General features: G+C 48.2%; 1 protein-coding gene across 1 annotated transcript; it reads left to right on the forward strand.

Annotated features, from left to right (window-relative positions):
* Positions 1–362: 362 nt before the first annotated feature.
* LOC119400889 (uncharacterized) lies at positions 363–18,334 on the forward strand. The gene is made up of 2 exons (XM_037667783.2): positions 363–1,114; positions 17,052–18,334. Exons 1-2 carry the CDS (start codon positions 459–461, stop codon positions 17,815–17,817), a joined length of 1,422 nt encoding a protein of 473 aa, XP_037523711.2. The 5' UTR covers positions 363–458; the 3' UTR covers positions 17,818–18,334.
* The last annotated feature ends 3,883 nt before the right edge of the window (positions 18,335–22,217 follow it).

Raw genomic sequence — 22,217 nt, forward strand, 5'->3', positions numbered from 1 at the left:
AAGCAGCACGAACACATGGCGGCAGACGAGCCGAACCTCATGAAGACCGCGGGGAAGGCGACCGAAAAAAGCGTCGCCAGCTGGGTGGCCAGCCCGAAAGAGAGGCACGAGTACCGGAAGTTCCAGGACATGCTACAGAGCAAGGCCGAGCACGGCCATCCGAAAGGGCACGAAGGCGGTGCCGCCAAGCACCACGAAGGTCATGACAAATCGGAAGCGCATCAACATCCACCACATGGCGGAAGTGCCCAGCACCACGAGGAGGGCCACACGCCGGAAGCGGCAAAGCACGGCGGAAAGGACGAGGCGCACAAGAAACCGGAACCAGGAACACACAAGCCGGAGAAGGACCACAAGGTTGCACGGCGACAAGGCCGGTGGTGGCAAGCCAGAAGCCAAGCCCGGCAGGAAGCCACACGGAGCGGCGGCAGCGCCCACCGCTGGTCTCACTGGGGGACATGCTGGTCACGGTCCTGTTTTCGAAGGAGCTGCGGTTCCCGTCGAGAAGTCCAGTTCCTGGTGGAAAACGCTGCGACACTTCTTCCGCCGGAAGCCCGAAGACGAAGAGAGCACGGAGGAGGAAGGAGTCCGCTATCCCGAAATGGACGAGGAGATTATCGAGGGCGCCGAAGACCTGGGAGCCGCCGGCGAAGTGGCTCACGAATCCCGAAAGGGTGGAGCCGCTGGAGGCGCCTGCCGACGCTGCGGCTGCTCCCAAACAGTACAAGCTCAACGCTTGCCTGCTCATCACTTCCGGTGCCGTCATCTTCGTCGTCCTCTTGGCGGTCCTGTTGTCGGGCGACCTGTTCGACGACCTGGACAACAGCGTGCCCACCTTCAATATCGACCTGGGCAAAGTCGTTAACGTCTTGGACGACGTGGGCTTTCTTGGGGCCGGCATGAACTCGTCGATAATGGGCAAGCCCGGCTCGTGGAGACCTCTACTGGAGAGACCGGCCAACGATAGCCTCGTGCTGTTGCTGAGGGGGCTGGCGCCGGCCGTCCTTCGGTTTGCGGGTCACGAGACCGACCACTTCTACTTCGTAGAGGGAGACGAGGACGGGAATTCTAGTCGCGGCGGAACGGACGAAGGGGGACTAGCCTCGCGAGGCAAGTATATACATTTTAACACAATCTGTATATGCGTGCGCTACCAGTATAATAATGCTGACATCACCACTCTTTGGCTTTCCGATAGTCGGTAACCGTAGGCGTACAGATACTTCCGATGTTTGTATTAGCTATTATTTCTCGAGAACTTGTTTGCCTACTTGTGTAACTGCGCAAGGCCTCTTGAAAGGACAGATACAGCAACTACACATTCTTAACCACTAGAAGTGGCTGGCACTGGGTGTGCTAACCACCTCCCCTCCTCTCTCGCTGGGAAACCCCTTGCCGAAGCTGTTACTAATAGTGTTCTTAGTATTGTAATCTGCGATAGAATTCCATCGCGCCTTGACAGTCTTATGCCATTCTGCATGGATGTCAAGCCATTTTGCGTTAATAATCTATTCTGCACCACAAGCACGATAACGAAAGGAACACACAGACAGGACGGGCGCCTGTCCTGTACGTATGTGTGTTCCTCTTGTGGTTGTGTCCTCGCTGCTAAGCATACAATTGATACAGAAGATCCACCAACTAGAAAGTGTTTCCGTAGACCATATAATTTAGATGCGAAGCATCTTATGGCGGAGTTCAAACCGGTGGTGGTGGTGGTGGTGTTCGGCGTGGCCACCCTTACTGCGCATGCGCGAACCCTCTCCACACACACTCTCTCCCACTTTCCCCATCTCCCCTTCCCCTCTCCCCTTCCCATCTCCCACTTTCTCCATCGCCACTCCCCCTTCCCCTCTCCACTTCCCCTCTGAAACGCGGGCTCGACATGCCGAAACGCTGCTTCGCATCGCCTCATGGTCCCCTTTAGCGGAGATGGTGTGATTTTTTTTCAGGTCAGTCGCCACGGCGTGCTCTCTAGTGACGCCCGCTTCGTGACTTCTGAGACGAACCGTGTTAAACTCGAAATAAGTCTACACTTTAACATTTACATATTTGCATGCTCACTTGTACAGAAAGCTTACTTCGCGAATAGATTTAGCGATAGTGAGTATCAGGTTTATCAATCGATGAAGTGAGAGGCAAGGGAGGCTAAGCCACGCAGGCTGCCAGGCTGTGCTGCTCGATGACGTCTTCAGCTCGTTCCAGAAAACGTGTCTGGACGTCTCTGTCGGTGCTGGAGAGAAGGGCCTCCCATTGTTCCGCAGTTGGGGAGAGGAAATGAGGTCGGCGGTCGGTGGATCCGAGTAACAGCGAGCTTAATACGCCAAAATCACTATTTGGAATTATTTCATATTAGCGCTGCATACATAACGCGACACTTTTTCTTTTCGTTTGTTGCAGTGCACGACGAAAGTCGGGCACATTGCGTCTGAACTTCACGGACAGTTTTGCGAATGTCGTCACCTTTGCCATTATATTATATACAGACGGTATGAGAATCCGTTTGCACTGCTCAAATGTTACCTCTACTGTTCGAAAAAGACAAAACAAAGAATTTCGCGGTCTACACGATACGGATCGTTTTCACTCTTGCTATACAAGAGCTCTACACCTAAACGCGCGCATTCCGAGCAAAGCAGACAACGGGGCCACGGCAATGGCAGCAAACTTGTTCCCCGTTTTTTTTTTTTTCCTAACGAGTGTTACTTATCGGCTTCGCGTTACGAAAGCTGCAGGTCCAGGCGAACGCGCTCATACTTACGCATATCAATTAAGAGCCAGACAAAAGTCATGTAATACGCTTTGAGACCACGTTGCTGGTGTTGCCCTTGTTTATCGCTTGCCTATACGCGGGGACAAGGTGTCCGAGTGTTCTATTTTTTCGTTCTTTCTTCGTAGTCTCTCTTATCTCTGCCTGCGAACCTACCAAAGAACATCTGGTGACCGGGCGTGGTTCGTGCATAATATATGCGCTCAGTCGCAGGCCTTTTCGATATGCCGAGCGCATTCCGCAGCTCCCCCTCCTCGCTGGTTTTGCATGCGTGCGAGGCATTTCGTGCAGCGATGCAGCCTCTGTGCGGCTACCGTTGACATTGTTTTAACCCTTTTGCGAAACGGCGTCCCAGTTTGGAGACACGAGTTTACTTCTGCCATTTCTCCGCACTATCGGCAAGGGAGAGACCGAAAACACGGAGCTAATTCTTGTCACGATACCTTTATATCACTTGTGATTGAGATATCTTGCTACGCACGATCGCTCTGGTGACGACAGCACCGTACCCGCCACGGTGATATTGCGTTTATGGCGCTCGGCTGCTGACCCAAAGATCGTGGGATCGAATCCCGGTCGCGGCGCTCGCATTTCGACGGAGGCGAAAATGCTAGAGGCCCATTGGGCTTAGGTTTAGGTGCACGTTAATTAAAGGGCCATGACACCCAATTTTCCACCATAATCTTCTGTGTTATGTGGATCAATCCTTGTGCATTCACAAATAAGCTGGCGAAATTTTAGCGCATTTGGTCGAGCACTTAATTTATAATCGAATATTTTTATAAACACACGACCGGCCCGAGAGACAGGCAACACTGGTGCACTCGCGAGCCGTGACGTAACAAGCAGCTAGCTGTGCAAGCCTCTGCATTGCGGCGAACGATATTGTTCCGTGCTCAGCTGCTCGTGACATCGACATATTCGAGCTTTCTTGAGCTTGCAACTGAAATTGAACGATTTTCAGCGGTTGAAACTTTGGTAGAAGACGACGGCTTCGTTCCGTGCTGCACGTGACGTCACACGCGCCATAGCAAAATGGCGGTCGCCGGCGGCGGGCGGGCTTAACAGCCGGCGACTTCTAGGTCTTGTAGTGCACTGAAATAGTCTTTTACGGCCCACTTTTGAAATCCGTATAGGCATAATAGACCCTCTACTACTAGATTTCGCTGAAAACCACAAATCTTTGAGCGACCGTGTCATGGCCCCTTTAAAGAACCCCAGGTGGTCGAATATTCCGGAGCCCTCCACTACGGAGTCAATCGTAATCATATCGTGGTTATGGGACGTCCCCGACAATTATTTTTATGAAGGCAGTACCGTGTTTAAGGAGATGCTGGACGAGGGTTGTTTGAGCAGCTATTTTAAATTTTTTTTAGCTTTTTAGGAACGCTTACCACCAGCAGATAACTGTCGTGTGGAATTTCAGTGGGCCGTTGAATTCGCTTTATGAAGAAATATAGCATGCCTGAGTGAACGATAATTAGGAAATTAATTGCGCTGTAATCGCAATTAATTGCTACGAAGTGCAATATAATTTATTCAGACTATTTCACTCACTTTTAATTTTGTCTTCAGAACATTGGTATCAAATCATGTAAGTTTTACGGAGTTATAGACAGTCGATGGTAATGCGTTTTGCGAAGTGTTAAATAGTGGAAGTTTTGCTGCTCGCGGTTCTCGTAAGAATTAACAAATATTAAGGCGAAAGCCTTACATGCCTCATCAGACGCGAAAATTGACCGTCGGCGTCTTCGGCGTCAATACAAGTGATGCAAAAACGGTCCATCATTTCATGACGTATACACGTGACGTCATCACGACGCCACAGACTGACGAAAACTGGTGACGTCACCACAGCGTCATCACGACGTCAAAATGACGGCACGTAAACGTGACGTCACATGATGACGCCTATCACATGACGTCGTACACGGCGGCAGTGCAAGAACCACGAGGTGCAGAAAGCTTGCAATGCCTCCGATCCTGGAGGCAGTGCAAAACCACGTGCGAAAACAGGAAGTAAAAGCTCGACCGCAAGTGCTTGGTAGAAAGACAAGGGTGTCGCTCTATCTCGTGCCACTAATAATGGCGTGCCATTAATAAACGCAATTCAGGAGCCCTTCCTATGGGAATGCTCCTGAATGTTGGTGTGTGCGTGGCTGAACTACTTTTTTGCCTTTCTATCTACTGCATTGCGCAATGCTCCCTCCTAACTTGGTCCTTCCTTCCATGCCTGTAATTGGACCTTCATTCGCGTGTACTCGCCACGGTGGTCTAGTGGTTACGGTGCTCGACTGCTGACCCGCAGGTCGCGGGATCGAATGTCGGCCGCGGCGGCCGCATTTTCGATGGAGGCGAAAATGCTCGAGGCCCGTCTATTTGGATTTAAGTGCACGTTAAAGGACCCCAGGTAGTCTAAATTTCCGGAGCCCTCCACTACGGCGGCTCTCATAATCATATCGTGGTTTTGGGACGTTAAACCCCATCAATTATTATTATTATTATTATTATTCGTTCACGGGCTTAGAGCGCAAGACTTCAGTTCTTACAGGCAAAAATGAAGCTCATGCTTTCATGTTCAGGTAACAATGAAATGTTGGCAACGTGAAATGACAGAGGCCCCGATATCAGATTGTCGTATCGGAAACGGCTGATAGCCGATAAGCCGACAATCGAGAGAGCATTAATTATCCGGAAATGATGCATACAAATACACAAGTGACCGGCACACCTTTGAGGGCCGCATTTTTGTAAACTCGCCGGCGCCGGGTTTTGCGCGTACAACGCCGGCGCCGTGGCCGCCACCGCAGTCTAACTCACAACAAGCTTCGCTTGAATATGTAGATCGCATAACCTATTCCATTAGGCATGATCGCAGATTGAGCAGCGTTTGCTGGAAAAGGCATCTCAAATCCACTTTCCTACCGTTGACTGGGGTAATAAGGCGAAAGCCTTAGGGACTCCTCAAACGCGAAAATTGGCTGTCGGCGGCGTCAGCGTCCCGCGTCGGTGGCGTCAACACTAGTGAGGCAGAAATCATCACCACGTGATTATGTCACCATACGACTTCATAGTTACGTCACTATGACGTCACCATACGACATCGTTGCTTGGTCTAACTTGGGTCGATCACGGAGGCAGTGCAAAACCACGTTAGGTGCAGAAAGCTTTCGGAAGGGGGCGGGGGAGGATCAGTACATCTAAAGTCCCTCAATAAATTCAAAAGTATCGAAAAGCTTTCATGAAGCCGACGGCGCCCGCGATAGGCTGATCTGTGACACGTGACCTTGCCCCGCCATGAAGGTTCCCGCGCCCCGGGAGGAGAGCGCTCGCTTCGCCTGTTCCGCTATGCACGTTGTGCGGTGATTTCGTTCTGGAAAGTCCGATATGCCTTGTTGCTGCGCGTTTGGGTGCCGAAACCGGACGGAAGACGGCAAGAAGTTATTTTGCATCCCGCGGGGCAAACAGAACCTAACCAGAAGAAAAGTGTGGTTGCACAGAATTGGACGGAAAGACTTCGAACCGTCGGCCACTGCACGACTATGCGAGGTAAGTAACGCGACACAAAGGCGCAAGAAAAAGCATACGCGTGCATGTGCCGAGCTGCAATAGCATTTTATTCGTGCGCGCTGGTTTTGATGGCCCACATTTGTCGAGATTATTCATTCTAGTGCTTTATGAACCCGCTGACGTAGGTCATGCAGTACGAACCTAGCATGCAAGTAAATAAAGCGAGGGAAGCGCACTAACTCGCCGACAGATATCCGCATTGTGTTGCGCGCGATCAAAATTTGTCCGCCGCCGTGGTAAGACAGTTACTGCGGTTACGGTGCTCGGCTGCTGACCGGAAAGACGCGGTTCGATCCCGGCCTCGGCGGTCGCATTTTCGATGGAGGCGAAAATGCTAGAGGCTCGTGTACGGCGCGTATTCAGTGCACGTAATAGAATCCCAGGTAGTCGCGAAATTACAGGAGCAGTCCACTACGGCGTGCCTCTTACTCATATCGTGGTTTTGGCACGTAAAACCCCAGCAATTATTATTATTGTTATAGCGATAAAAGTTCATAAATTTCGGCAGTGAGTTCTACTGTTAGACTTTTCTATCTCTGCGCGCGTTGTTAACTTAGTTTTACAACATGTTGAGAAAGTCGTTTCCAAATGCAATGTAATACGAGCGCGAATAAACGAGATGTAAACATGCCAAATGTAGGCGATGAAACATTTTTTCCGCTCTCTTTTTCAATGTTTATTTGAAATAAAGGCACAGCTTTAGCATTTTGGGGACTTATTTCGGCCTTCATTACAGTCAGGCATCAGTAGCTTTTATTTCCTAGCATGTGCAGATATTTTTCCACCAGCTGAATGCCGTGCTTTAACCTGGGCGTCGTCTGCTACAGGAACTTTCTAGGTGGCGCGCGCGGCAGATGTCGCTACCTTAAAAATTATGGAGGGACCTTAAGTACATCGACTGAGATGGAAAAGAAGTTGACTCTTGCCTTCTAGTCGTCAAGCGAATGCGCAAGGGACCCTGCGAGTTTTTGTGACCCTAATCATGGCACACGCCTATGCAATGTAAAAGAAAAAAAAGGTGTGTTTGTTATGTTCCACAGAAGTTGAAGGTGTACTTCGATGAAAGACGAATGCTTTGATCGTTGGTTTCTCGGCAAACGCCTGGACCAAGTCACAAGGACGACACTTTAAACAAATGCTTTGTCTGGTTCGCAGGGTTAACCATAGAATTTGTGAGGCTTTCTTACAGTGGTATGTAGTAGACCAGACCATGTGAGCTGGCTCCATTTGCGGTACGCATGGGCGATGTCCTTTCCTTCTGACGATTTGCTGGTAGTAACGGTAGTAACCTATCATGGTGGCACATAGTGCAACCACACAGACGGTACCTGGGTATTCGTGTATGTATTTCGTTTCTTCATGCAGTTACGGTGATGTGAACCATTATTATCAGTACCCAATAAAATTTCATGTGGTAGGTACGCATGGGCGATGTCCTTTCCTTCTGACGATTTGCTGGTAGTAACGGTAGTAACCTATCATGGTGGCACATAGTGCAACCACACAGACGGTACCTGGGTATTCGTGTATGTATTTCGTTTCTTCATGCAGTTACGGTGATGTGAACCATTATTATCAGTACCCAATAAAATTTCATGTGGTAGGTACGCATGGGCGATGTCCTTTCCTTCTGACGATTTGCTGGTAGTAACGGTAGTAACTTATCATGGTGGCACATAGTGCAACCACACAGACGGTACCTGGGTATTCGTGTATGTATTTCGTTTCTTCATGCAGTTACGGTGATGTGAACCATTATTATCAGTACCCAATAAAATTTCATGTGGTAGGTACGCATGGGCGATGTCCTTTCCTTCTGACGATTTGCTGGTAGTAACGGTAGTAACCTATCATGGTGGCACATAGTGCAACCACACAGACGGTACCTGGGCATTCGTGTATGTATTTCGTTTCTTCATGCAGTTACGGTGATGTGAACCATTATTATCAGTACCCAATAAAATTTCATGTGGTATAATTGTCGGTCGTTTAACCTTTCGTTCGGGACAGCTTACCAGTCTTTCATAGTATGGTATCTATAGTTTGTTACAACCTTAGAAATGATATTAGCTCCGCGGTGCGCCTGCCGTTCATCTGTGCAAGACAGTCATTCCAGGTAGTTTCCGTTCCAACGGTAAGAACCTTTTCTCTGTAAATTGGAACACTACGCATATTATGAACTAAAAGTTCGTCGTCCCTACATAAAATGTTACGATTGGCCGAGCAGTGATGTCGGGATATTTGCTGAAATTAGCCAGGTTGATGAACTTTGCGGCTGAATGACAGCGACGCCAATATATGTCTGTATGGGAGAATCAATTACCTGGAATACGCGGAAGGTGCTCGACGTCACGGAAATGAGCAACTGCGATTGGATAGGCCATCTATGCAAATTCTCTCTGGGAAACACAGCGACGGCTGCGGGCGGAGCTTAAATTTATAAATGGCGAAAGCCTGAGATGCCTCATCAAACGCTATTACTGACCGGCGTCCCGCGTCGGCGTTTTTCGTCGGCGGCATCAGCACGAGTGATGCAAAAAATAATCGCGCCATGACGTCACCGTATGACGTCATCGTGAGGTCACTGCGACGTCACATAACTTGACGTCATCACATGACGCCACTGCTTGGTCACAATTGGGTCGATCCCGGAGGCAGTGCAAAACAATATGAGGTGCAGAAAGCTTAGAATGCCCCCGATCCTGGAGGCATTGCAAATCCGCGTTAGTTGCAGAAAGTTTTCGTAGGGGTGCGCGGGAGGTTCAGTACATCGACTGCGAAGAAGAAGAAGAAGATGACGATGGCATTCGCCTTCGGCCGACTGAGGCGGATGCTTAAGGGACCCGCCGAGTTTTATTAGGGTTGTAACCGACTTAAAGGGGTCCTGCAGCACTTTTTCAGCATGGTCAGAAAACGCGGCCGATCGCTAGTCGAGCCTCCTGAGAACACGCGAGCCAAACATTATAGCGCAGCACGCGGCCTGGAATTTACAATCAATCGTCAAGGTCAGCTAGAATTCGGTCCCTGTTCTCACGACAAAGGATGCCATAAACCAAAATGACCGCGCCATAAAGCCAAAGTCCACGGCCATTGGCTGACTTGAGCATCGTGAGCTGCATAGTTACGGTGGCCGCCGCGCGATGTCTCCACATGCCCGCTTGCGCGCTCGCGATCATACCGAAAGTAAGCCGCGCGTTCGAAGAAAAAACTTAAAGGACGCTTGAGCTTCGACTTCAAGAGTAGAACGCGATAGCGTGATTGGGCCCCGTGCACATCGCCTTCTCAATTGCTAGCCTGGCTTCGGTTCTCAGTGCATGCCTCAACCGTGCCGTAAGGAAACGAACGATTGTGGGCCTAACATCGGCCTTTTCAAACTATCCTAGAATGCCTACTGCAAGTACAGTTCTTAAGTGCCCACTACGCTATAATGCTTCCTTTTGCGAATCAGCGAAGGGCCCACTACGCGTCTGTAAGGCAACACGCGAACCTACGCAGCTGCTAACTGTGCTAATGCTTTCGCAGCTGATGATTATTAAGTACGTCTGAGCGCTTTGTAATGGGTGGGCCTTTAAAACACCCACTCCTTGCGCAATTCACATGTTTTGACGCCTGGCGCAGTTCTACACTTCTGCCACGCATTATTACATGTGTTAAGGAGACTCCGTCCACTACGTGACATTCATATAGTGTTTTTTTCGAAGTTGTTTTAAGCAATGACGTGGATCTGCGCTAGAACACCTGCTTGCTGCGCAGAAGGCCTAGGTTTGGTTCTCACCCGAACCAAAGATTTTTAGTATTTATTTTATAAGCATCTTTCTCAATGTTTCGGTCACGGACAACGCTGATTTTTCGCTCACTACCAACGACGCCGACACCGACGCCGGCACCGGAATTTCTGCGGAACGAGCTCTTTGACTCTATCGCGTTAAAAATAGCCCTCTGCGTCTGCGTAGATCCCTATGAGCTACCTGTTGGCGCACAAGCCGCTGTTGATGCAGGCCTGCTGCCGACGGTTACCCATGTAGACAATATCATTTACCTGGCATACAACTTTGCACGTTCACCTACAGCGGCGTTCTTCGCCGCACGCAATTTACGGCGCTCAAACCAAGCAGATTTCGTAGTCGACTGATGCATACGACCATGGTCAGCAAGGCGCGTTCGCTGCGTTCAATTCGGTGTGTCACCTTTCGGCATTCACCTCGCGCACAACGCACTGAGCACTCAACTGCCCGTGGATACTCTAAGCGAAACGGTAGGGGGATTTGGAAACACAAGTTGCCTGTTATGAAGTGACGCCTGCATACACGAACATTGGTCTGTGTTTTGACTCTTGAGGTCTTCCCTGCATGTTTATGCGCGCAAGCCATGTGCTTCTCCGCTTCTCGGACAGCTCTTTCGTGCAGTCACACTGGTTTGCGTTTACCTTTGGCAAACAGCTAGTGTACATACCCGTGTCTGGACCCTTTTCGTTTGATGTACTTATTTCTTGTGCGGCAGTCGAATATCGTACAAATCGCCATTGTGACGTACGGCGTTGACGGGGAAATGCGAGAGTCGCCCAGCGTGACTCCGTGTCGTCTGTTGCCATGTGCTCGGGGATGGCGGCGCACTCCGAGATCGCATCCCAGAGTTCCGCGGTGTGACGTAGTTGCAAGTTATGTATAGCATTAGCACTTGCCATGGATTAAGCGCAGTAAGCGGGTATCGAAAATGCTCTTTTTTGTCGACTTAACCCTCCATTTTAGTGACTTGAAAAACAAAAAGGATGGCAGCATTCATAAACTAAGCACACTATTCTGTAGTTCACGTAATTAAAGGAAAAAAAAACTGAAAAAAAAAACTCGCACAATCTTTTATGCATTCGCCTAACACGGCTTAAAGGCAAAAGCCATCTTTTCAGCCAATGTATCAATCTCCCCCCTCCTCCTTCTAAAGCCTTCTGCGCTACACATGGTTGTGCACTACCTGCGTGATCAGCCCGCCTTTGAACAAGCAACGATGTGTGATTACGTCACCACGTGACATCATGTTATGACGTCCTTGATGACGTCATGTTACACTGACATTACGAGCCTTTCGTTACGCCGTCGGCCCCCATCCATACATGCATGCACTTAAGTATCACGTAACTTTTGACCGACTTTTATTGCCTAGATTTTTTTTTTTCATCATTGGTAATGATGTCGCCGTCACGCAATGTCTCACCGAGTTTCGAAATTTCTTGACTCCATGAGACAAACAAGGCTTTCGGCTTAATAACATTAAACGCATTGCGAACAGATTTTATTTCGCACGCGCTACTTTCAGTTAAGGACGCCACAACTTCCTGGTCAACTAAAATAATGTAATGCTGGGCACTTGCCTCCGTCGTTGGCTATGCTGTGGCCATAAATTTCTGCTCAATTCCGTTGCAACGCAAAAAAAAAAAATTCATCGAAGCTTCTCTAAGTTGCAGATTTCGGTGGGGGCGGCGGCGGCATAGTTCGCGAAAAAAGCTGGCGCCGGCGAGCGTACGGAATTGCATGTCTATGCAAATAAGGCCCTCGGAGGTGCGCTGGTCATTTGCGTATTTGTGTGCGCAGTTTTTCAACAGTTAATGCTCTCTCGATCATGGGCTTGTCGGCGATCACCTCTTTCTGATGTGACCACCTGTCCTTTTATCGAGGTCACGTCTCGTTTCACGTTGCCACATTTCATTGTTGCCTTTCATTGTTCCATTTCACTGTTTCACTGATGGTCGTCATTGTGGCCTGTAGCAACATAAGCGTCGCACTGCTAAGCACGTGTGGATGAAGGTCCAATTCCCGGCATGGAGGAAGGAAAAATTAGGAGGGAGCATTGCGTGCAATGAGAAAGAAAGAAGGAAAGAAAGAAACAAAGAAAGGAAGGAAGAAGAAACGAAAGAAAGCAAGAAAGAAGGAACGGAAGAAAGAAAGGAAGCAAGGAAGAAAGAAGGAAGGAACGAAAGAAAGAAAGAAAGAAAGAAAGAAAGAAAGAAAGAAAGAAAGAAAGAAAGAAAGAAAGGAAGGAAGGAAGGAAGGAAGCAGGAAAGAAGGAACGAAGAAAAGAGAGAAAGAACGAAAGAAAGAAGGAAAGAAAGAAAGACAGAAAGAAGGAAAGAGAGAAAGAAAGGAAGAAAGAAGGAATGAAAGAAAAAGAGAAAAAAGGCAGGAAGAAAGAAGGAACGAAAGAAAGAAAAGAAAGAAGGGAGGAACAAAAGAAAGAGATAAAGACAGAAAGAAAGGAAGAAAGAAGGAACGAAAGAAAGGAAGAAGGAACGAACGACAGAAAAGAAAGAAGGAACGAAAGAAAGAAAGAAAGAAAGAGAGAAAGACAGAAAGAAAGGAAGGAAGGAGGAAAGAAGGAACGAAAGAAACAAAGAAAAAAGGAATGAAAGAAAGACAGAAAGAAAGAAAGAGAGAAAGGAAGGAAGAAAGAAGGAACGAAAGAAAGAAAGAAAGGTAGGTAGGTAGAAAGAAGGAACGAAAGAAAGAAAGAAAAGAAAGAAAGGAAGAAAGAAGGAACGAAAGAAAGAAAGAAAGAAAAGAAGAAAGAAGGAACGAAAGAAAGAGAGGAAGAAAGAATGAACGAAAGAGAGAAAGGAAGAAAGAGCGAAAGAAAGGAAGAAAGAAAGAAGGAACGAAAGAAAGAAAGAAAGGAAGATAGAAAGGAAGGAAGAAAGAAGGAACGAAAGAAAGAAAAGAAAGAAGGAATGAAAGAAAGAAAGAGAGAAAGACAGGAAGAAAGAAAGGAAGGAAGAAAGAAGGAACGAAAGAAAGAAAGAGAGAAAGAAGGAACGAAAGAGAGAAGGATCAGAAGAAAGAAAAGAAAGAAGGGACGAAAGAAGGAGAAAGACAGAAAGAAAGAAGAAAGAAAGAAAGAAAGACGGAACGAAAGAGAGAAAAAAAGGAAGGAAGGATGGAAGGAAGGAAGAAAGAAAGAACGAAGAAAGAAAGGAAGGAAGAAAGAAGGAATGAAAGAAAGGAAGAAAGAAAGAAAGAAAGAAAGAAAAGAAGAAAGAAGGAACGAAAGAAAGAAATAGAGAGAGAAAGGAAGAAAGAAAGAAAGGAAGAAAGAAGGAACGAGAGAAAGAAATAGAGAAAGAAAGAAAGAAAGAAGGAAAGAAAGGAAGAAAGAAAGAAAGAAAGGAAGAAAGAAAGAAGAAAGAAGAAAGAAAGAAGAAAGAAAGAAAGAAAGAAAGAAAGAAAGAAAGAAAGACAAGTCAGGCACGCACACCCCAAGCTTCTCTTCCCCAGATTCCCAATAGGGAAAGGACTCCTAAGCTTTTTTTTCTTTTTTCAAATCACTGAGACGAAATTTCGTGCTGTCCTTGTAGTTCGTCTTTTCTTATCATCGGTGCCAGGGCGTTTTTCTCAACAACCGCTCTTTGACGAAAATAATCCAAAACCAACAAAAATTTTTTATCCGTTTTCCTTCTGTGCACCCGGTGCCCTCACGATCGTTTTCGAATTTTGCTCACGTCTGCGCCGTGGAACTCGCAGTAGCAGCGACGTCGTAGCGGGCGGCGGGCAGTCTGTTCACATTTGGCATTCAACTCAGGGAATGGCCTCCAAACGCGTTTCTCGAACGTGCCGCCGGTGGACATTATCTGCTCCGACCTGCACATGGTGCGAGAGGCAAAAACTTGACATTTATTGTAAGACGAGCAGCACTACTCGTCTCAATCATGACTTTCTTTCTGCAAGAAGTTTTATCTTGTCTTGTCGTTTCTAGAACACACGAATGTGAAGGCGGTGTGTCAAATGTCAGAGCTACAAGGAGTTATATTTTAAGGCGAAAGCCTTAGGTGCCTCATCAAACACGAAAAGTGGGCGTCGGCGGCGTCGTCAACCCGAACTTGCCGTAATCTCTGATCACGAATGATCACAGATCGTTTGCGATCAGTGTTACGGCTTGATGACGTTACCATGTGGCGTATCGTGATCAGAGATTAGAGCTTAATGTCAACACAATATCAGAGATTACGGCTTGATTACGGATCACGTGGTTACTGCAACACGTGATCAGAGATTACAGCATGATGACGTCACCATGTGGTGTCATCATGACATCACAAATCGCCATTATTAGTGCCGTCATCATAACGTCGCTATGACGTCATATACATGAAGTCACCTGCTGACATCACACTAAATCATCTCATGGTCAATGGTGGACCGGTCGCGGAGGCAGTGCACAACTAGGTGAGATGCAGAAAGCTTCCAATGCCTCCGATCCTGGAGGCAGGGCCCAGAGTTTTCGGGGAGAGAAGGAGGGGGGGGATCAGTACATCAACTGAGAAGAAGATGAAGAAGAAGAAGGCTTTCGCCTTCGAGTCGTCTTAGGCGAGTGCATACGGGACATTGTGAGTTATTTTTATTTTATTTTATGCTGACAGTGTCTACAGATTGGGCCATGTGTAGATTTCAACAGGCATATCCTCTGTAATGTCTTAGCAGCTGCGGCGTTGTGCTGCTAAGTCAGAGGGCGTGGGTTCGATTACCGCACTTAGATGGGGAACGATATGCGAAAACGCCCGTCTACTCCGATTTAGGCGCACGTTAACGAACCACGGATGGTGAATGTTCGTGGGTATATAGTCGCCCGCTACGGCGTGACCTGTAATGATGTCATTGTTTTCGGTGTGTAAAAACACTGAGTTTAATTATTTTTCAAGCGACGCTCGTATTGCCTCACGAGTATCGTTTGCTTTGTGAGTGTGACAGCAAAAAAAAAAAAAAAGAAAATAGAAATATAAGTTGCGCCTGAAACATGCGTATTTGGATGCGCCGTTTTCCAGTATTTGATGCTCTCTAGATCATTGAGTTGTTGGCTATCAGCCGTTTCTGATGTGGCAATCTGATGTTTTATCGAGATTATCGAGATGACTGGTCATTTGACGTTACCAAATTTCGTTTTTGCCTGAACGCTTGACGTCGTCGTTGCATGTAGCAACTGAAGTGTTGCGCTGCTAAGCGCGTGGATGAAGGGCCGATTCCCGGCATGGAGGAAGGGAAAAAGTTAGGGGGGTCATTGCGCAATGCGATAGGAAGAAAGAAGGAAAGAAAGGCACAAGGAAGCAAAAGTCAGGAAAAGGAAAAGACACACGCCAAGCTTCGCTCGTCCGCATTTTCCCACAGGGTAAGAGCTCATGAATTTTTTAACTCCAGAGGCGGTTTATGGGGTGTGCCGATGGGAATTTTAATGCTTGAGGATTTGAATTCACCCTATGCCTGAGTATAACACCGTGTTCTAGCGACGACTGTTTTAAGTCATTTAAAATTTGAGATTCGAAAAAAAGATTTTTTTTGCTGATCATGAACTTTACAGGAAGAGGTATAGTTTCGCGATAATCACAAATGTGATGAATATTCATTAAAATTTTAGAATTTACCTTTCGATAATGGAGATTGGGGTGTGCGTTGTAAATAAAGAATCGAAGTCAAGCAGTACACAAAGCATAACCTTGTTCAAGTTTCGAGACATCGGGACTGTTACGTTGCCGTGAAATAAAAATTATAATAAGGTAGCAATTTGGGCCATTCAGAACAATTTAACCACGGTGAAAATGGTGAAATATCAGCGCGCTGCGCGAACAACAAAAGCCAAGGACTCGGCGTAGATGTGAATTACTGCTCGTTGTTTTCTTTCGCGCTTTATTTTGGAGAAGCATTCCTAACCAGTCGAATCAAGTAACAATATTAAAGAGCAAACTGTCTTACGACACGAATAAACAGCCAAGTAAAACAGGACTTATATATATTGACCACTGGTCGACACTGCAGAAAGTATATCGTCCAGCTAGCGCCGTGTTTGTTCTACTTGTTTCGTTTACAAGTCAACTAAAGCAAATCGCGTTGACTAATCAAGGTGGCAAGCGGCTTCAAAACGCACGGGGTCCATCAGTCGCTATACTTAAAGGGGGCCCTGCGACGCTTTTGCGACTGCCTTATTTAGCACTGGAATGCGTGTAGTAATGAAGGCCGAGACGAACGCAAAAAGAATTACGGAAATTGGTGCAGGAAAACTTATCACAAAGTTCGAAACTCGAGCAGAAAACGACAAGAAACGTTCCCTTTCGCACTTCACTCTCCCGCTGATGTCAAGGGCCGTTCCCAATCACCGCGCCCGTCTTATAGAGACGTGCCGGAAGTCTCGCCTCATGGTGGCGTCACAGTACCTTGCCACCGCTCTTTTTGACGTCGTTGCAACTATGGCTACGACGAACCACGTGCTTCGCCTAGCAGACGCTACCGTGGTTTGTCGTGTCATGCACACAATGAGTCTTGTCGTGTCATGCGGACAATGAGTGTCACCCATTTATTAGATTCAACAGTTCACGCTGCTCCCTCACTATCAACGGCAAGAGTGAGTGAACTATGAAGCTTATGCAGCCCAAACAATTAAACTATGTAGTTTACATTGACGTGTAGTACAAATCGATGAAATTCACATGTTTGTTTTCGTGGTTGTTAGAGCACAGGCAGTCAGCGAAGAGTCTTGTCTTCACACTTCTTAGGAAATATCACCAAAATAGATCACTGTACTGTACCCTAAGGTAACCACCTAAGAGCAACAGAGAACAATCGTTTGACGAGACCTTTAACGTATGCACTAAGAAACGTTGTCGCTATGCAACATGCTTCATAACGCCTCGTTCGGTTACTCGTCGTTTAACATTTGCCGTCTCCTTGTCTACTCGAGGCAGTCGACAGTTCGTCGTTCAGCGCAGCCGTCTCCGCACTGCAAGCACAAACAGCCGCGAGCGGTTTCCTCTCATGGGTTCCGAGTGGATCGCCCTGAACCACTTCGTCGAACGCTGCGACTGGCGGCTGCTGTTCAGCCTGAACGCCCACCGACTCGAGGACGTGGAACCTTCGTCGCCCGTCTTCGGACGCTGGGACCTCCGGGACGCCGCCCTCCTGATGCGCTTCAGCGAACGCCACAACCTCACCTCGAAGCTCATGTGGCAGCTGGGAGAGGCCGTGGCCGAAAACTGGCCGGGCCCAGGTCCCAGCCCGTACGCGCTCGCCTGCGAGTACGAGGCCCTCCGCGACCTGGTCTCCTTCTACCCTGCGCCCCTGGTCGGACCCGGCGTGTCGACCCTGCGCAGTGCAGGACTGCGCTATCTGGAACGCTTCATCAAGGGCCGGGGCCGCTTCGTCGACGTCGTGTCCCTCAGGCACGTCCTCCACGACGCCTCCAACGTGACCGTCAAGGACCTCCTGGACCCGGCTGTCATGGAACGCTTCGACTCGCAGCTACAGAGCGTGCAGGCCCTTGTAGAGACGGCAGCGCCTCGAATCACGAGGATCTGGCTGACGTCTCTCTCCACGACTCCCGGTTACGTCGAGGGCGTCTCGGGAACCTTCGCGTCCATGCTGGCCTGGACGGAGCCTTCGGCGCAGCTTCCAAGAGGGGCGTCGCGGCGGTACTCAGAGACTCTCTACTTGGAACAACGGCCGAATCCATGATCGTTGCCAAGAACGAAGCTGGCGAAGGAGCCAAGCCCACGGCCGACTACTGGGTGTCGCTTCTGCTCGCCAAGCACGTCGGCCAGAAAGTCCTGACCATCGATGGGCCCAAGCTCAAGGATCCCGCTACTCGCATCTACGTCCACTGCGCCCGTAACTACCCGGGTGGCCTGGCCCTGTACGGCGTTCGGCTCGCCGACACCGGCGCCAAGCTGAAGAAGTCCGGATCTCGGAGGCAGTGGGAGCAACAGCTTCGCTGGGTTCTCACGCCGGCCTCGGATGTCGGAGGCTCCGAGGTGTACCTGAATGGCGAGACCCTGTCCTGGTCCAGCGGCGACGAAACCGACCCTCCGGATCCTAAGCCCGAAGAACTGTGGTACACCATTATCAGCCTGCCGGCCTGGTCGATGGGCTTGTTCGTGTTTCCCAATATCAAAGCGAAGGCTTGCTACGACGACTGGACTCCATAAATTCTTTTGTTCTGGCGAGAAAAGGTGCAACAAGAACGTTCCGCCTATCTCACGAAATTTGACGCTGTCATGAACTTAACGTAAACGCTATTTAAAAAAAATTAATCCCGTAGAAGGGCAGACACTGCTGGAGGGATAATGGTAACACGTTTTCGCTTTGTGGCCCGCTGTGTAGTGGTCAGTGGTAAACAAGCGTCCGCGTAGTTTAAATGCGCTCTTATAATTTATTTCGTAATATCCATGACACTGTGCTTGTATTTTGTATCGGCACCATTCAAAAGTGCGTTTGCCAGTGACGTTTCTGTTTTATCGCGGGTGAACATATCATAATACACGTTGTAATTTATTGCTCCACGTTCAGACATGTGCGTCCAGGGGCGTGTCTTTTTAATATGATAAAAGACGGTATGCGTGAGAACACGGGCACAAGAGAGAAGTCAGGACATCACAGTCGCCTGCGTTAGCGGTGTCCTCACTTCTTTCTCGTGCCGGTGTTCTCACGCATGCCGTCCTTTTAACATGAACACCTATCAACTAGCTCAGCTCTCTGTCATCTTTTACTATTGTCTTGATCAAAGCATGAATAATGACAAGTGCAGTGTAGTCATTTTTCTTGAGATGCAATGATACTGCGCGATTGTGATTGCTGTGATTTGATTACTTCTGCCGGTAACCGCTGATTGGGCCTCATTGAGAAGCGTGGGCTGAGGGACAAAAAATTTTGTGGCGAAGGGGCATGTAGACAAAGATGTTCGGTTCCACTAACGTGAAACCTGGGGAGGGGCGAAGCATCCAGTGTGCGCTGGTGTTTCCCACAGCAAAACGTGCGCTGTTCGCTCTCTCTCGCCACACAGCGAGCGCTGACGCGGTGGCGCCCTCTCTTGCGCTGAACCAGTTTTAATCAAGCAGATGGACCATCACTACAGCAGACGACGCACACCGTACGGTAGATGAGACACGCCGAGACCCCAAGGAGCTTCGCCCCTAAAACTGGGGGCTCCGATCAGTCCCAGAGACCCGCAGTCCGCTTTTAGTTAACGCGCACGCTGCGAATCTTTATTGCTCAACTGTGCACAAGAAAAATCTCCCACCGGCACTTCATTGCAGGTCACGATCCAATACGGGGTGGCCGGTGAACGATTGTGCAGCGCGAGCAGTCGGTTTTTTCTGTAAAAAATTAAGTCAGTTTAACCGGAAGGGCGAAGCAATAAATGCGATAGCAACAAATTGTAGTGTTATATGAAGTGAGGCTGGCAGCTAACTGTTTTGTATTCGATCTCGCGTAACTACAAAACGCTGGTGTAAGAGAATACGGCCGCTCCAGGGAGAGATGCTCTGTCCGCATCGTCACTTCGCTTTGAGAGCGCAGCACGTAGAAGGGTATACGAGCCGCCCTCTGTGATGGTTGTCGAGATAGCACGCGCGTCAGCGATCGCGACCGCGCCCTTAGATTCAAAGTTTCTGCTCGCGCGACACCTCCCCCACCCTCGCGTCTTTTCATGCTCGTTAAGCACGAGAGGGGCGTTTCCTGTCTGCTTCGACGGCAGGCCTCCCGAGTGGGGGTATCGCATGCACCCTCCGAGCGACTGAAATGGGCCGGCTCGTTTGATCTCTGCTTCAGCCGCGTTCGTGTCCCCCGCTCCCGCGCTTTTACCCGTGGTAGAACATACTATGCGCAGGAGCATCTTATCAATTTGGACATCATACGGGACATGACGGCGACGGCAACGGCGACGGCAAAAACCCATTGAGACTATCCATATAACTGCTACCGCAATAAAAAAACACTCGATAGCAGACGCTGCCTGCGTCGGCGTTGTCTCTCGTGGGCGAAAGCGTGTTCTCGTTCCTTGCGAGCTGGTAGTTCGGCGTTCATCGCAGAAAGAGCGTTTCCATAGTCAACGCGCACCGTTCGCTCTCTCTCGCCACACGGCGGGCGCTGAGGCGGTGGCGCCCTCTCTTGCGCTCAAGAAAATCGACCGTCACGAGAGCAGACGACGATGCACGCCGAGACCCTAAGGTGCTTCGTCCCTAAAAGAGGGCAATCGTGCAGTGAATCAGGCTAGAGCTATTTCTTTTGTGAAATCAAGCGTTCGAGCCCATTGTCTCTGCGTGTTTTATGATTGAAAAGCAGGACACGACCTTTTCTGACACACGCGGCCTATTAAACACCGTGCATAGAAGGTATGTATACCTACGTGAGCTATGTTTACTACCGTTTCGATCTTGAACGCGTGGTCCACTGTTACAAAAAAAGAAAAAAAAAAGAGGAAAAGTAATTTGCCATTAGATGGCTCTGTGAGGTGAAACTTCTTCATAAGCTGCAGATTTCGGCTTATCGGGTCCAAAGTGAAATTTGTTGGTGTCATAGTGTGATGTACACGATCACAAACAACTTCTATAAAAAGATGTGCACGCTGAAGACGTAGCAAATATTTAAAGGGGTTGCGCAACCGCGCGCTTTTTCTGCCGTCAACTGCAGGTACGGATGTGATGTGCTCCAAGGTGAGCATTGAACTACGCTTCTTGAATCACGGGGTCGTTCATCTCGGAAGCCGTATAGTTGGCTGAAATTCTTCCGCGCTTTCCGTTTGAGGACGTAAAGTTGCTGACCTCGCAATAGCATCCACGTTGAAGTTTTTATAAGAAATTGATGTTATATTTTTATATTACAATATCTTAAGTACAACCGTCACTATGATGTTTCACTTTCCTGGGACAGCAAAGTACAACGAGTTTCCCTCTACCTTTATTTGTTCTTTTTTGTGTGTGAGCGGATAGACAACTCGATGGAGAATTATTGCAGATGTGATTTTATTGCTTATTATCAAACTACAGTCGAACCTCGCTACACCGAAGTAGCATCGGGACCATAAGTTAGTTCGTTATATCCGATATTCGTTATAACAGCCGATGTAAAAGTCGGCTTTGAGAAATAGGCAGTCTGTGTCGCGCAAAAAATCATGGATGCAAAAACGCATTATTCTAGGCTTCAAACCCACTGTAAACGAGGTGCGATTTTTTGGAGCGTTTTTTTTTATGCGACAGCGTTAAAGAACTCGTTGTTCGGAAATTCCGGTGTCGGCGGCGTCGGCGTCATTGGTTGTGAGCGAAAAAGCAGTGTTAGCCATGAGCGAAAATTCGAGGTATATGCAAATAAAGGTGTGTGTGTGTGTGTGTGTGTGTGTGTGTGTGTGTGTGTGTGTGTGTGTGTGTGTGTGTGTGTGTGTGTGTGTGTGTGTGTGTGTGTGTGTGTGTGTGTGTGTGTGCGCCAAATTAAATTTTTTTTTGCACTGGGTGACCAGAATTACCGCACCTTCTTGAAGCGGTTAAAAAATGAGGTGGTGAATTATCTTGCAATATTTATTTTGCTTTATATGCTACCTTTCGAGTTCAGAGCACCGCATGAGTCAAATATTTCTTCGTAAAATAATTGGCAGCGCAACGGGTTAAACACGGACAGAAAGAAGAGTCAATTATATTACGATGAACATCCACCAACTAGCCCAACTCGCGATTCTGCTTCAGAACATTTCTTCGTTATAGCCAATATCGCGGTGCCTGTCGCCTTTTCAATTTCGTTATAAGAAGAATAACTGTCACTCAAATCAAGCGTAACCAACCAAAGTTCGCACTTAGTTCGCTATAACCGATAATTCGCTACACCAGTGTTCGTTATAACGAGGTTCATCTGTAATTGTAAGCGAGAAGCGAGTGTTGGTACTAAGCACTGATTATCTAAATCTAGAAGCATCAGTGAGTTTCATTGCATATTGTTCACAACTGGTCACATGATAGCCATAGATCAATGGATGGGAGAGGAGGACCAGACGTCGTGTTCATATTTTAATATGCCGTCACGTAACTTCAAGTACAACATAAAGAAATAAGCAAGGATTTTGATATGTTTAGCTGTTGTCGTGACCCGCC

Source organism: Rhipicephalus sanguineus, chromosome 7, assembly GCF_013339695.2.
Source record: "Rhipicephalus sanguineus isolate Rsan-2018 chromosome 7, BIME_Rsan_1.4, whole genome shotgun sequence".
In the NCBI taxonomy this organism is placed as follows: Eukaryota; Metazoa; Arthropoda; class Arachnida; order Ixodida; family Ixodidae; genus Rhipicephalus; species Rhipicephalus sanguineus.